The sequence below is a fragment of the Myxocyprinus asiaticus genome, chromosome 5 (genome assembly GCF_019703515.2).
Source record: "Myxocyprinus asiaticus isolate MX2 ecotype Aquarium Trade chromosome 5, UBuf_Myxa_2, whole genome shotgun sequence".
NCBI lineage: Eukaryota > Metazoa > Chordata > Actinopteri > Cypriniformes > Catostomidae > Myxocyprinus > Myxocyprinus asiaticus.
Window position 1 is genome coordinate 21,147,543 of NC_059348.1, and position 12,647 is coordinate 21,160,189.

Here is a 12,647-nt window from a genome sequence, read left to right on the forward strand (position 1 = left end):
TGAGGGGGTCACTGAGCTCTGCTAATGGGAAGTAGATGACTGTCAAATTAGAAGATCAGAAGTCAAATTATTTTTTTCCCACATTGTCAGAAGCATAATAGTCCTTCCACATGGATGATTTGGCAGCTGTCTCCTGTAGAGAGAAAGACATGTTTGAGTAAATAGCTGGAGCACTTTGGTGCCCATAAATATATATATAGAGCTGCTTATTTTAATACACAGTTCAGCTGAACACATGACTATCAATATCTGAGGCAGTACCTATCGATTTGTTTTTCTCTTCTGTTATTTCTTAGAAAAACTGTCTATAGTTTAAAGGGGTCATGTCATGAGGAATTAAATTTTGCTTGATATTTTGACATATAAGAGGTTATTCTACTATAAAACATACTGTAATTTCAGAACTCAAAACTGAATCCTCAATGCAATAAAAGCATTTTTTGAAATCAAGCTGCGAAAACGCCTCTTTTCTGCTTCCTCGTCTACGTCACTAGGGAGCCCATTAATTCATGACTGCCTCTACAGCAACAACATCAACGCTTATTTTACATCATCACCCACCCACTGATGCTCAGTTCTAGAGCATGCATAAAGCTATAAACAATGAGGTTCAATGCCCTGTAACTCTGAATGTACCAGCCACTAGTAAACAGGACAGCAAGTACTGCTTATTTGACACCAAATGTGTTTGGAAGCAGCAGACAGAACAGAGATGATGAGCTTTTTGATGTTTAATGTACAGTTATGAGGAGCAGGATTTTGGACCAATGAGATCCTGTAGTGGATCGGGCTTCCCAGCAAGATGCAGCAGAAATTGAAACCAAGCGATCAAAATAATTTTTTGACACTTGTCAGTTGTCAGGACTAGTTTGGACTAAAGATCAGCATTAATGAGTTTACATGACACATACTATACATACTACCAAATTCAGATTAACAATGGAATAAGATTGTGCATGTAAGCAGAGCCATATATGGGTCATAGATATTGTTTAGACTTTGTCAATGAATTACAGTACAATCATTCTGTAGCATATTGCATACAAATACAATGTTGGAAAGTATATAAATGGCTCAACAACACATAAATGGGGGCACTTTTCATGTGAAAGTTAATCATATAACACATGGTTGATAATAAATAAATTTAACAGTAAGCATGAGGAAACCATTGTACAAAATGTCTCTTCTGATGTTTTAAGGTTTGTGACTACTTCACAATGATTCATCTATGTTTACGTATACACTTTTTCTATTAATCACTCAGTGGAAATATACTTCAGAGATTTCAAGGATGAATAAAGAAACAGCAACTGCATCAGCTGCTCAGAGACAGAGAAGGGGTGGGGGGGGGGTATAGGAATAAGTCATGAGATGAATTCAGTAGAGGCTTTAACAAACACATCTCTCTCTTACTGAATAATTCAACTGTTTTATTTTCTCACAAATTTCTCTGTCTCTCCCTGTATGTGTTTAATTTTTGCATGTTTGACCTTTTCAATGTTAATACCCACTTTTTTTGACAATATCTCTACTGAAAAAAAGGCTACTGACTACGGCAACAAGTTGAACAGACAAAAGAGAACTTAATAATCTTTTTCTCCTAAACAAAAACATCCAACATCACACACAAAAGCACTCATTCACACACACACCATCACACCAACAATGTGTCCTAACCAGGTGAATATAAACTGATTGCAACAATGTGATTAAGACAAAATTCAGGGCTCTATAAATTTGAATAAAATTTCATTTGGCATGAGCCTGAAGTTTTTTTTTTGTTTGTTTGTTTGTTTTTTAGCATCTGAGCCCTTGTTCGTAATATTGATTGTAATGGAATATTCATATTCATTATTTATTTATATCAGGTTTAAATGAAGAAGCACATTTTTGATTGATAAAATTGCTGCGCAGAAATATAAAAAATGCAGTATAATAAATGGCAATCTCCAGTATTTCCCAGAAGTGAATGTGCATAGTTTATTTAGAATATGCTAATTACCACGTTAAGAAATAAGAGTATTCCAAAAACTGAGAAGCATGTAAACCGTCCTGGTTACTTGCGTAACCTCCGTTCCCTGATGGAGGGAACGAGACGTTGTGTCGATGTGGTGACACTAGGGGTCACTCTTGGGAGCCCGAGACACCTCTGGTCTTTGATAAAAGGCCAATGAAAATTGCCGAGTAGTATTTGCATGCCACTCCCCCGGACATACGGGTATAAAAGGAGCTGGTATGCAACCACTCATTCAGGTTTTATGCTGAGGAGCCAAGACAAGGTCCGGCCATTTCAGCAGGTAGTTCAGCGTTGTGGCAGGAGGGACACAACGTCTCGTTCCCTCCATCAGGGGTAACCAGGATGTTCCCTATCTGTCACTCACTCGACGTTGTGTCGATGTAGTGACACTAAGGGTCCCTAGACGAAACGCCACAACTGGCTGAACTGTGTTACGTGAACTGGCGGTGTGTGACGGGCAGACCACTGTGTGCCTCATAGCCAGCACACCAGGCCGACACGTAACCTCCCCCAACATAGTTATGAGTGTCGAACGGCCCTTTGGGGACAAGTCAACTACCCAAAAGATAGAGACAGGCTAACCCAGTCGTGGCCTTTTTTCCCCTTCTTTTTTCCACTCCCTAAAAAAGAAAGGGGATTATCCGACTGGGCCGCCAGGTCTAGTCAGGGATGTCCCTCCCAAGGGGAGGATACCGCGGAGACCACACCTCGCCCAAAGAGAGGGGAGGATATTTAAGTGGAAAATATACATCACATGGTCTTTGATGACCATGTGGAGAGTCTCAAGGTAGATCCTACCCAACGGGGGAGGAGTTACTACAAACATGGAGACTGAGGCAGAAGGGCTCTGCCCAAGGAAGACGCAGTTTGCCAACAGGGAAACTAATTAGTGGAAGATATATATTGCATGGGGTTACCTTACAGGGAACCGCCACATGTGGAGTACCTACCCCAGAACAGGGCACTTGTGTACTGGGCCGGCAGTGAGTCTCTCCGAAAACTCGACTGCCACAGGGCTCGGAGGAATTCAACCAGGGAACATAGTTTGTGAACACTACTGGGAATTAATGGTGCACGTCTTCAGCTCAGAAGAGGTGAAAGGCACTATGTGCAAGCAATACACCCGGCCGGCTATCCCGGGCTTATCCGCTTGTATTGCATGCCACTACCTGGGACGAAACCGGTTCCACCCGGAGGTTGTAGAACCTTGCAAAGCTGATGGGTGTTGCCCAGCCCGCTGCTCTGCAAATGTCTGTTAGAGAGGCACCCCTGGCCAGGACCCAGGAGGCCGCTACACCCCTGGTAGAATGGGCTCGTAGAGCTACTGGGGGCAGCATGTCCTGGGCGTGATATGCCATAGCTATGGCGTCAGTGAGCCAGTGGGCGATCCTCTGCTTGGAGACAGCGCTTCCTTTCCGCTGTGCATGTGATCCAAATAGATGCGTAAAGCGCACACCGGACACAGCAACAACAGGGCTGGGTCTGCCTCCTCCTGGGGCAGCACTCGCAGGTTCACCACCTGATCCCTAAAAGGGGTCGTGGGAACCTTGGGCACATAGCCCGGTCAGGGTCTCAGGATCACATGAGAGTAGCCTGGACCGAACTCCAGGCACGTTTCGCTGACAGAGAACGCTTGCAGGTCTCCTACCCTCTTGGTGGAAGTGAGCGCAGTCAGGAGGGCAATTTTCAAGGAGAGTGCCATAAGCTGACTGCAAATGCTCAAAGGGGGCTCTCTGTCGACCCTGAAGAACTACAGTGAGGTCCCATGAGGGAATGAGGTGCGGTCTGGAGGGATTCAGCCTCCTGGCACCTCTCAGGAACCTGTTGATCAGGTCGTGCTTCCCTAAGGATTTACCGTCGACTGTGTCGTGGTGTGCTGCTATGGCGGCAATGTACATCTTCAAGGTGGAGGGGGACAGCCGCCCTTCAACCTCTCCTGCAGGAAGGAAAGCATTGATCCGACTGCGCATCTCTGGGGGTCTTCCCGTCGGGAGGAACACCACTTAGTGAACAGACGCCACTTAAAGGCATACAGTCGCCTCGTAGAGGGGGCCCTAGCCTGAGTGATCGTGTCTACACCACGTCCCGTCCAGGGGCCAGACATGGAGATTCCAGAGGTCTGGTCATGGGTACCAGATGGTGCCCCGTCCCTGAGAAAGAAGGGGGGGGGCTGTCGCGAGGAGCGTGAGGTCCGAAAACCACGTCTGGGTGGGCCAGTAGGGTACTACCAGGATGACCTGCTCCTCGTCCTCCCTAACCTTGCACAGAGTCTGTGCAAGTAGGCTCACTGGGGGAAACGCATATTTGCACAGGCCAGGGGGCCAGCTGTGTGCCGTCTATGCCGAGGGGGGCCTCAGTCAGGGCGTACCAGAGCGGGCAGTTGGAAGATTCTTGGGAGGCGACCAGGTCCACCTGTGCTTGTCCGAATCGACTCCAAATCAGCTGGACCACCTGAAGGTGGAGTCTCCACTCTCCCCTGAGGGTAACCTGCTGTGACAGCACGTCCGCTGTAGTGTTGAGGTTGCCCGGGATGTGAGTGGCTCGCAGTGACTTGAAGTGCTGCTGGCTCCAGAGGAGGAGACGGCGGGCGAGTTGTGACATACAACGAGAGCACAGACCGCCTTGGCGGTTGACATATGCTACCATTGCTGCATTGTCTGTCCGAACTAACACATGCTTGCCCTGGATCAATGGCCGAAACCTCCGCAGGGCGAGCAGAATTGCCAACAACTCGAGGCAGTTGATGTGCCAATGCAGTCACGGGCCCGTCCACAAGCCGGCAGCTGCGTGCCCATTGCAAACAACGCACCAGCCCATTTTGGAGACGTCTGACATCTGAATGTGTCCCGTGGCACCATGCCCATCTCGGGACTCGAGTCTGAAGCCAGTGCTGAAGCGGTCTCATATGCATCAACACGAGCGGAGTGGCCACCGCTGAGGATGCCATATGCCCCAGGAGCCTCTGAAAAAGTTTCAGTGGAAACGCTGTTTTTTGTTTGAACGCCTTCAAACAGGCCAGCACCGACTGGGCACGCTCGTTCGTGAGGCGTGCTGTCAAAGAGACTGAGTCCAACTCCAAACCGAGGAAAGAGATGCTCTGAACCGGGAGGAGCTTGCTCTTTTCCCAGTTGACCTGAAGCCCTAGTCGGCTGAGGTGTGAGAGCACCAAGTCCCTGTGTGTGCACAACATGTCCCGAGAGTGAGCTAGGATTAGCCAGTCATCAAGATAGTTGAGAATGCGAATGTCCACTTCCCTTAACGGGGCAAGGGCTGCCTCTGTGACCTTTGTGAAGATGCGAGGAGACAAGGACAGGCCGAAGGGGAGGACCATGTACTGATACGCCTGACCCTCGAATTGAGACGTGGAAGTACGCGTCCTTCAGGTCTACCGCCGCGAACCAATCTTGATGCCGGTCGCTCGCCAGAATGCGTTTTTGATTCAGCATCTTGAACAGGAGTCGGTGTAAAGCCCGGTTCAGTACTCGCAGGTCCAAGATTGGCTGCAACCCACCGCCTTTTTTTGGTACGATGAAGTAGGGGCTGTAAAACCCCTTCTTCATCTCGGCCGGAGGGACAGGTTCTATCGCGCCCTTCCATAGGAGGGTAGCGATCTCCGCGCGCAAGGTAGCAGCGTTTTCATCCTTCACCAAGGTGAAGTGGATAACGCTGAACCTGGGCGCGCGCCTGGCGAACTGAATCGCGTAGCTGTGTCGGACAGTCTGGACCATCCATCACGACAGATTGCAAAGCGCAAGCCCAAGCCCAAGTTATGCACAAGGGGGACCAAGGGGACAACGTCGTCAGACATACCGGCAGGTGGGGCCTCGCGGCAGGGCGGAGCTCGAGGTGCCACACCACGTTGTGGCCGTGCTTTGTCTAGGGACATCGAAGCACTTACCTGGCAAATTGTGACCACCCCCGGAACAGCCTGGGATGGGGGAGGAAGACGCCTGTCCTCTTGACCTGTGGAGACTGTCACATCGGGGGTGGATGTGTGCCACAGCTGGGCGCTCAGGGGCGGGAAGACCACCGCTGGAGCGCCAATCCTGCAAGGAAAAACCCGTGGACAGTAGTCATGATGACGACCGTGCACACTGGGTATGTGACCCAGGGAAGAAGGAAACTGCTCTTTTGCTGAACTGTTGGGTACCGCAGCCACTTGGGCATGCGGTGAAATCAAACAAAAAGGCAACAAAAGATTCTCCACCCGGCCCTCCACCGGGGGATGGAGTGGTCTTCTTACCAGCTCCAGATGAGTGGGTTTCTTCGACCCTGGGTCGCCCGTCTCAGGGGCGCTTTGACGACCTCCGTGGGTTCTTAGCGGCCGACTGTGAGACGGGTGGCGTCTGCTTCCTGCGGTGGGCTCCACGCCGGGGCCGGGATGAAGGGGCGGGCTGCGGTGGAGCCGGTGCAGTCACTGCAGGGGGACGCCCTTGGCAACGAGCAGACGGGGTTTGGGATCTTGAGCCGCGCCGGGGCAGGATATGCCGGATAGCCTCTGTCTGCTGCTTCACCGTCGAGAACTGCTGGGCAAATTCCTCGACGGTGTCGCCGAATAGGCCAACCTGGGAAATGGGGGCAGCAAGGAACCGTGTCTTGTCAGCCACACCCATCTCGACCAGGTTGAGCCAAAGGTGGTGCTCCTGGACCACTAATGTGGACATCGTCCGCCCGAGAGACGAGAGAGGTCGCTTCGTCGCTTTTATCCACCAGGGGAATCACCATATAGCCCCTGGCCGCCCTGCCATCGAGGGTAGTGAGGGCAGGGGAACTGAGGAATTGGGACCGGGCAGTAAAAGGTGCCCCCCACGATTTCATCAGCTCCTCGTGCACTTCCAGGAAGAAAGGCACTAGAGTGGGGCGTGGCTGCTTTGAGCGGCACCGCGAGCCCAGGAACCAATCATCGAGCCACGAGGGTTCAGGGAAGAGCGGAGGGTTCCACCCTAGCCCGACGCTCGCTGCCGCCCGGGAAAGCATGTCCGTCATCTCTGCATCAGCCTGTGACTGGGCAATCGTCCCCGAAGGGGGGAGCCCAGCTGAGGCTTCTGTGTCCGACTGGACAATCCCGCTCTCCGATGCTGCACTCGAGAGCTCATCATCTTCGCGGGCTCCGAACAAGAGGTCAGACTCGCCATGAGACGAGCCGGCGGACTCATCCGGAAGCCCGACTGGGGCAGACGAGCGTGCTGGGGAATTTTTTTCTTTCTTTTTTTTTTTTTTATAAATATTTAACCAGATATACTATACTTTAGAGGCCATAGAGGTTGTATAAATGCTGACCTGGTGTTGAGGTTGTTATATCCCACAGACTCGTTCAACAATTTGATTAAATACTATGTGAAATTCATTGGCAGTGAGAAGCTGTTGAGAACATTTTTATTGAGGCTATGCTGAGCTCAGTGTTTAGCAGAGTACTGAACCACCTGCTGGCATTGATAATGAGCTCTAATCGGCTTATGTGTTTGAAATCTCTCCTGCCCTTTGGTATCTATTAAGAGAGTGAGTGGTCTTAAGGTTTTACATTTGGAGGGCAGTGAGATTGACCTCAATCAAACCAGGTTTAGTGGCTAACCTTTGCATGAGGATGTGGATCTGAATATTAGTCTTGTAAATGCTGGGATAGTGCCTCATTTTCAGGTGCAGTTTAAGCGTGTTTTTGATCAATGACGGTCATAATATTTCACCTTGTGCCTCTGTTAAGCCTTCACACAGGCATGTTCTAACAGCTTCATTTACTACTGGGTGTATTAAACTCAAGGACACTGCAGTTTGGTACATTCAAGCATTTGGTACAAGAATGTTTCAGGGGGTTTTCAGAGGACAGTGTCATTTCTCAGGACAATCTTGTTTTCGTTCATGTCTAGCTAATATAAAATAGGATGAAGTAGAAAGTTAACCATTCTCCGACAGAATAGTCTCTTATCTCTTAAAGCTGAAGTGTGTGATTTGTTTTTATGTTAAAATCTTTACTAGTTTTCCATATGTAGTCAACTATAAGTAAGCCATTTGTATGTTGATTTCACCTAAAAGTCTAACACACTGACTCTGAGGTCCCCTCAAAAAATTTGTTTGAGCGGCCTGTCCAGTACAACACAGCAATACTGACTCGACCAATTCCATGAGTTTGGGGCGGGACTGTCTGTTTGTATTACCAGTGGATGATGGGGGACTTTTTTTCTGGAATCTGTTTGAAAACAGTGATTATTTTTCAGAATTCCATTTGGTGACGCTAGTGACGCAGTAATTAAACACTTCAGTTTTAATATTTCCACTCCTTGATAAATGAACACAGTTAGTGCTTCCAAGCCATGCTGTCCTGCCCCCCAGCCTGCAGTTTCACCATGATTAGCATACTACAAATGCAACACATCTACAGTACATCAAGGCAGTCCCTCTCTAAACCAAGCTCAATTTGAAATGTACTGATTTTTGTCATGTTTATTCTGTTGGCTCATGTTTTTCTTGTCATTTATTTTGAAAATCTAGTTCCTGTTCAAGTCATGTGGTGTCATGTCATGTGATTTCCTGTTCCCTCATGTGATCTTGTCATGTGTTTCCCCTGTTCATGTGTCTTGTTTTCATTGATTTATTGTCTAGTTATCTTGTTATCAGTTCTGTCTTTTCATTGGTTAACTTGTTTGTCTTGTTCTCCCATGCCATGTATTTAACCTTCATGTTTTCCATGGTCCATTGTCAGGTATTGTTTGTGAATGTATCGTTGTTGGTTATATAGTCATGTCATGTCATGTCCATGTCCATGTTTTGTTTCAGTCTACCAAGTCATGTCAAGTTTAGTTAAGTCAAGTTCATGTTTATGTTTTGTTCACGTTTAGAGTTAGGGTTTCTGGATATCACGATTTATAATAAACTGCACTTGGGTTTATCACACATCATCGTCATCATCGTCTTTGTCATTGCCAGCATCAGCAACGTTACAATTTTACATTAGATTTTATGTCCTGTTCATTCTATTTCAGGTTTAATGTAAAGTACAGAGTATGAATACATATAAATATATGAATTTGAATATTCTTGAAAACAAGGATGTGACCAAATATTTTAGATTGAAGGGAACCAAAGGTTTCCAAAGTTTAAGAATTGGTAATTGTATATCAACTATTATGACCCTGCTTAAAAGGTTATTATGTATTTATTGAATATCTAATTGTTTGTTGTGTGTTTGTGTAATGAGAGATGTGTAGAAACTTTAACTCAGCTTTTAAAGTGCCACCATTCTTCCTCTATACTCTTATAGAAATGACCCAGACACAGCTGTCTTCTCCAAAGAGCCATTTCCATCTAATCCTTTGAGAGGCAAGCAAAGTCGTTTGTTAGCAGCCTGAGAATTAGACATTTATAATTACTTTTTGCTTTCAGCAGTGCAATTTTCTACTGCCAGTTCAAATTCAGCCTCAACTTATGACAAGCAAAAATGACTTCTTTGAGATTTGAAGAAGGTCCTTTATCTGAAATAGTGTGGTATCAGGACGCAGTAAGCCTACTAAGAGTACTGTATGTTTATTTTTTCTGCAGCAGACGAAAAAAAAAGATAAAATATGAAATGGAAGATTGATTTCAAATAAATGAATATGAGAGATAAAGAAGTTTTGAAACTGGATCGGTGCTAAATCAAAAATAAACATGCAAACTGTAGAATCATCCAAATCTCAATTTTCTCAGGAAAAACATCTGAGAAGCAGGAGACACTCTCAATTAACTCTTCATTTAATCTTGTTGCTGTCTAAGAGTAAAAACTGACAAATTAATGAGATCTTATTTATGATTTTTCTTTGCTTTGGGCTAGTGGACCACAGCTGCCTCTGAAATACCTGTAAACTATGCAGAGAGAGACTTCCACAGGTTCTATAGCTCCAGTGGACATCACACTATTACAGTTAATCTATAAATATTCAAGAGATTACTGTAATGCAGATGCAGTTAATCATTGTGATTCTACAGCACAAGGCACCACATCACAATAATTTCTTGTCCCTGTTCACTGTGAATTAACAGTATCCATTTTCCATTAAATTGTAATTACTGAAGAACTACTCCTGTAGTAGTAGCCAGAAATAAACTGTAAATTCACAAAAATGCTTTTACGATGCATATTAAATTGTTCTGAAATCCAATTGAGTTCTTTGGTATACAGCATTTCAGTGACAGCAGCACATCATCTCAGTGTTGTCAAAGTTATCAGAAGCAATGGTAGGAAAAATAGCATTCTCGAACAACATACTGACATACTGAAAACTGCAAAATTGCGTTTCACTTGAATGATCTGCTTCAGTTACCACACTCTCAGCATCCTGTTTCCCATACGAACTACCCTATGAATGTGCAAAATGATTGACAGGCAGACAGTGCCTCAAAGTCTTCTGATGGGCTATACAAAAAATCTGACCACAGCCTGTGGTCACATTTAATAGGGACTTTTTCTTTGTGCCATTCCAATTAAAAATTAAATACAAATGTTTAAAAAAAGTTTCTTTAACTACAATGAGGTGCTTCTATATTTGCTGTCCTCAGTGTTATCAGCTCACTGCTTTGATAGATGTTTGCAAACTGTGCCTAAAACCTACATACCTCTACAAAGTTGTGTGCTGTGTTATACAGTGTTTCCCTCATTCTATGAAGGGAAAATATTAAGAATTGGTCCTTTAAACAATCCACAGTGATCGACCATTATTCTGAATATTGTGAGAGACAGGTCCCTCTCAATGTATATATTTTCATCTACAGTATGCCTTTGGCTGAGGCTTTTGTACAAAGTGACTTACAATGTAAGCACATATACATTTAAGCAGTATGTGTGTTCCCTGGGAATGAACTCTTGACCTGTTGCACATCCACATGCACGGTATATGGTGGTTACGGCCCTGGCTTTAAAATATAAAAGACTGAAGGAAAGCTAGAGGACCTCTCTGCCTATGAAAGACAAAAATCTAGCAAGATTGAAATCTATTGTTTTAAGATACATACTCTATGACTTAAACTGACTATGTAAGGAAATTCCATTTCATTCACAAATTTATGTGAAATATATCAACACCTTCAGATCATGTAATGAGACTGCTCTTTTATTGTGTTGTCTTTTCCAGAGGCTGCACGGATGTGTTGTGCTGTGTGCTCTTCATCATTGTCATCCTCGGCTACATCGCATTGGGCACTGTTGGTGAGTACTGCATCTGCTCTCTTCTAGAAGAAACTTATAGAAATAATTTTTATTTATTGGGAGATAAACAGCATCAGACAAGCCAGTTCATCACAGTGTCATAAGTCCTTCCATTATAACAGAGATCAGTAAACTTTGCACAATAAACTGTGCAAAATGTAATAGATAATGTATAGCTGGTCATTATTGCAAATGATAAACGATCAAGGCCTGGTTTCTATGGGTTAGGTCAAATATGGTAAAAAAGGCAGGTTCCTACTTTTCCCCAGGGACTAAAAACAAAATGTTTTCCATTTCGGTTCATTCTGAGTGTTTGAAAGGAGTCAGAGCTCTTGGGGAGTCCCCTTACAACGTTGGTAGCTGCTAAAGCACGACACCGTCCACTGCATTCGAACTGAATAATTACGTCTGACTCACACACTCAGCACAACTCCCCAAGACTGTGAATCCCTACCAAAAATTAACAGAATAATTCAATATATATTTTATAATGAGTCATTTTTTAATTTTATTGAATTATAAGACATGAGTAAGATGTTAGGCTTAATAATCTACTAGAATTTAAATTGGTCACCGTGGCTGAGATACATAATGTATAGTAGAGTTATAAGTAAGATGTAGCAATATCAACTTGTTGAATTATTTTCTTTGTTGTCAATATCGTTTATCAACATGACTTATGTATTTAAAGATATTAAGGGAGAACCACTCGTAACGGGTACAACATAATAAATAGAAAATATTTTGTTTTTTTTACATAGCATCCATGCAATAACTTAATAACTGTTTGATAGTGAGCGAACATAGTGTCAGATAAATACCGGCAGAACTACGTGCATATTAACTGCGTGCATAATCAACCTAGTGACTGTTTAGTTTAAAAATGAAAAATGATTTAATGTTAGTAATTTAGTTGTGCAAACAATCATATATCAAAGAATCTGACCATTATTGTGAGGTGAAAATGAGGATGCACTCTGCCAGTGTCACCCAGTCACCATATGTAATTTCCTTCAGAAAACAGAGTGCTGCGCACTTGGGCGTTTTTAGAATTTCCAGATGTAAAAAATATGGTTTGGATTATTTATGAAAACTGGGATAGATAATAGGCAATGATGTGTTGTGTCACCGCAAACATTTGAAAGAAAAAAATCTAGTTTTAAGTTTCTAGTATAATAGTTTTGATGAAACACCAGGGGACCCCCCCAGGTTACATTATTTTCACCTTATGGGGTGTCCCTTAAGTCTTATGGGAGGTCCGGGTACCCCCCAAACCCCCTCTCAATTCAAATAGTGGTTCTGAGCAAAAACAGTATTTTTTACTTTCGTTCCAGTTCAGAAGTTCTGCACTCTCCTATCCAAATGGTAACTGGTTAGAACAAAATAAAAGAATGTTTAATAATGTTCTTTTGGGGGGGCCTGGGTAGCTCAGCGAGTACTGATGCTGACTAC

The 12,647-nt window shown here is 44.6% G+C and overlaps 1 protein-coding gene across 2 annotated transcripts in view; it reads left to right on the forward strand.

Annotated features, from left to right (window-relative positions):
* LOC127441241 (choline transporter-like protein 5-A) overlaps positions 1–12,647 on the forward strand; it is a 108,501-nt gene that overhangs the window by 60,731 nt on the left and 35,123 nt on the right. For both annotated transcript variants that reach the window (XM_051698412.1, XM_051698413.1), the window contains one exon: positions 11,122–11,195. In XM_051698412.1, coding sequence (XP_051554372.1) covers positions 11,122–11,195 — 74 coding nt within the window. The remainder of the gene's footprint in view (positions 1–11,121; positions 11,196–12,647) is intronic.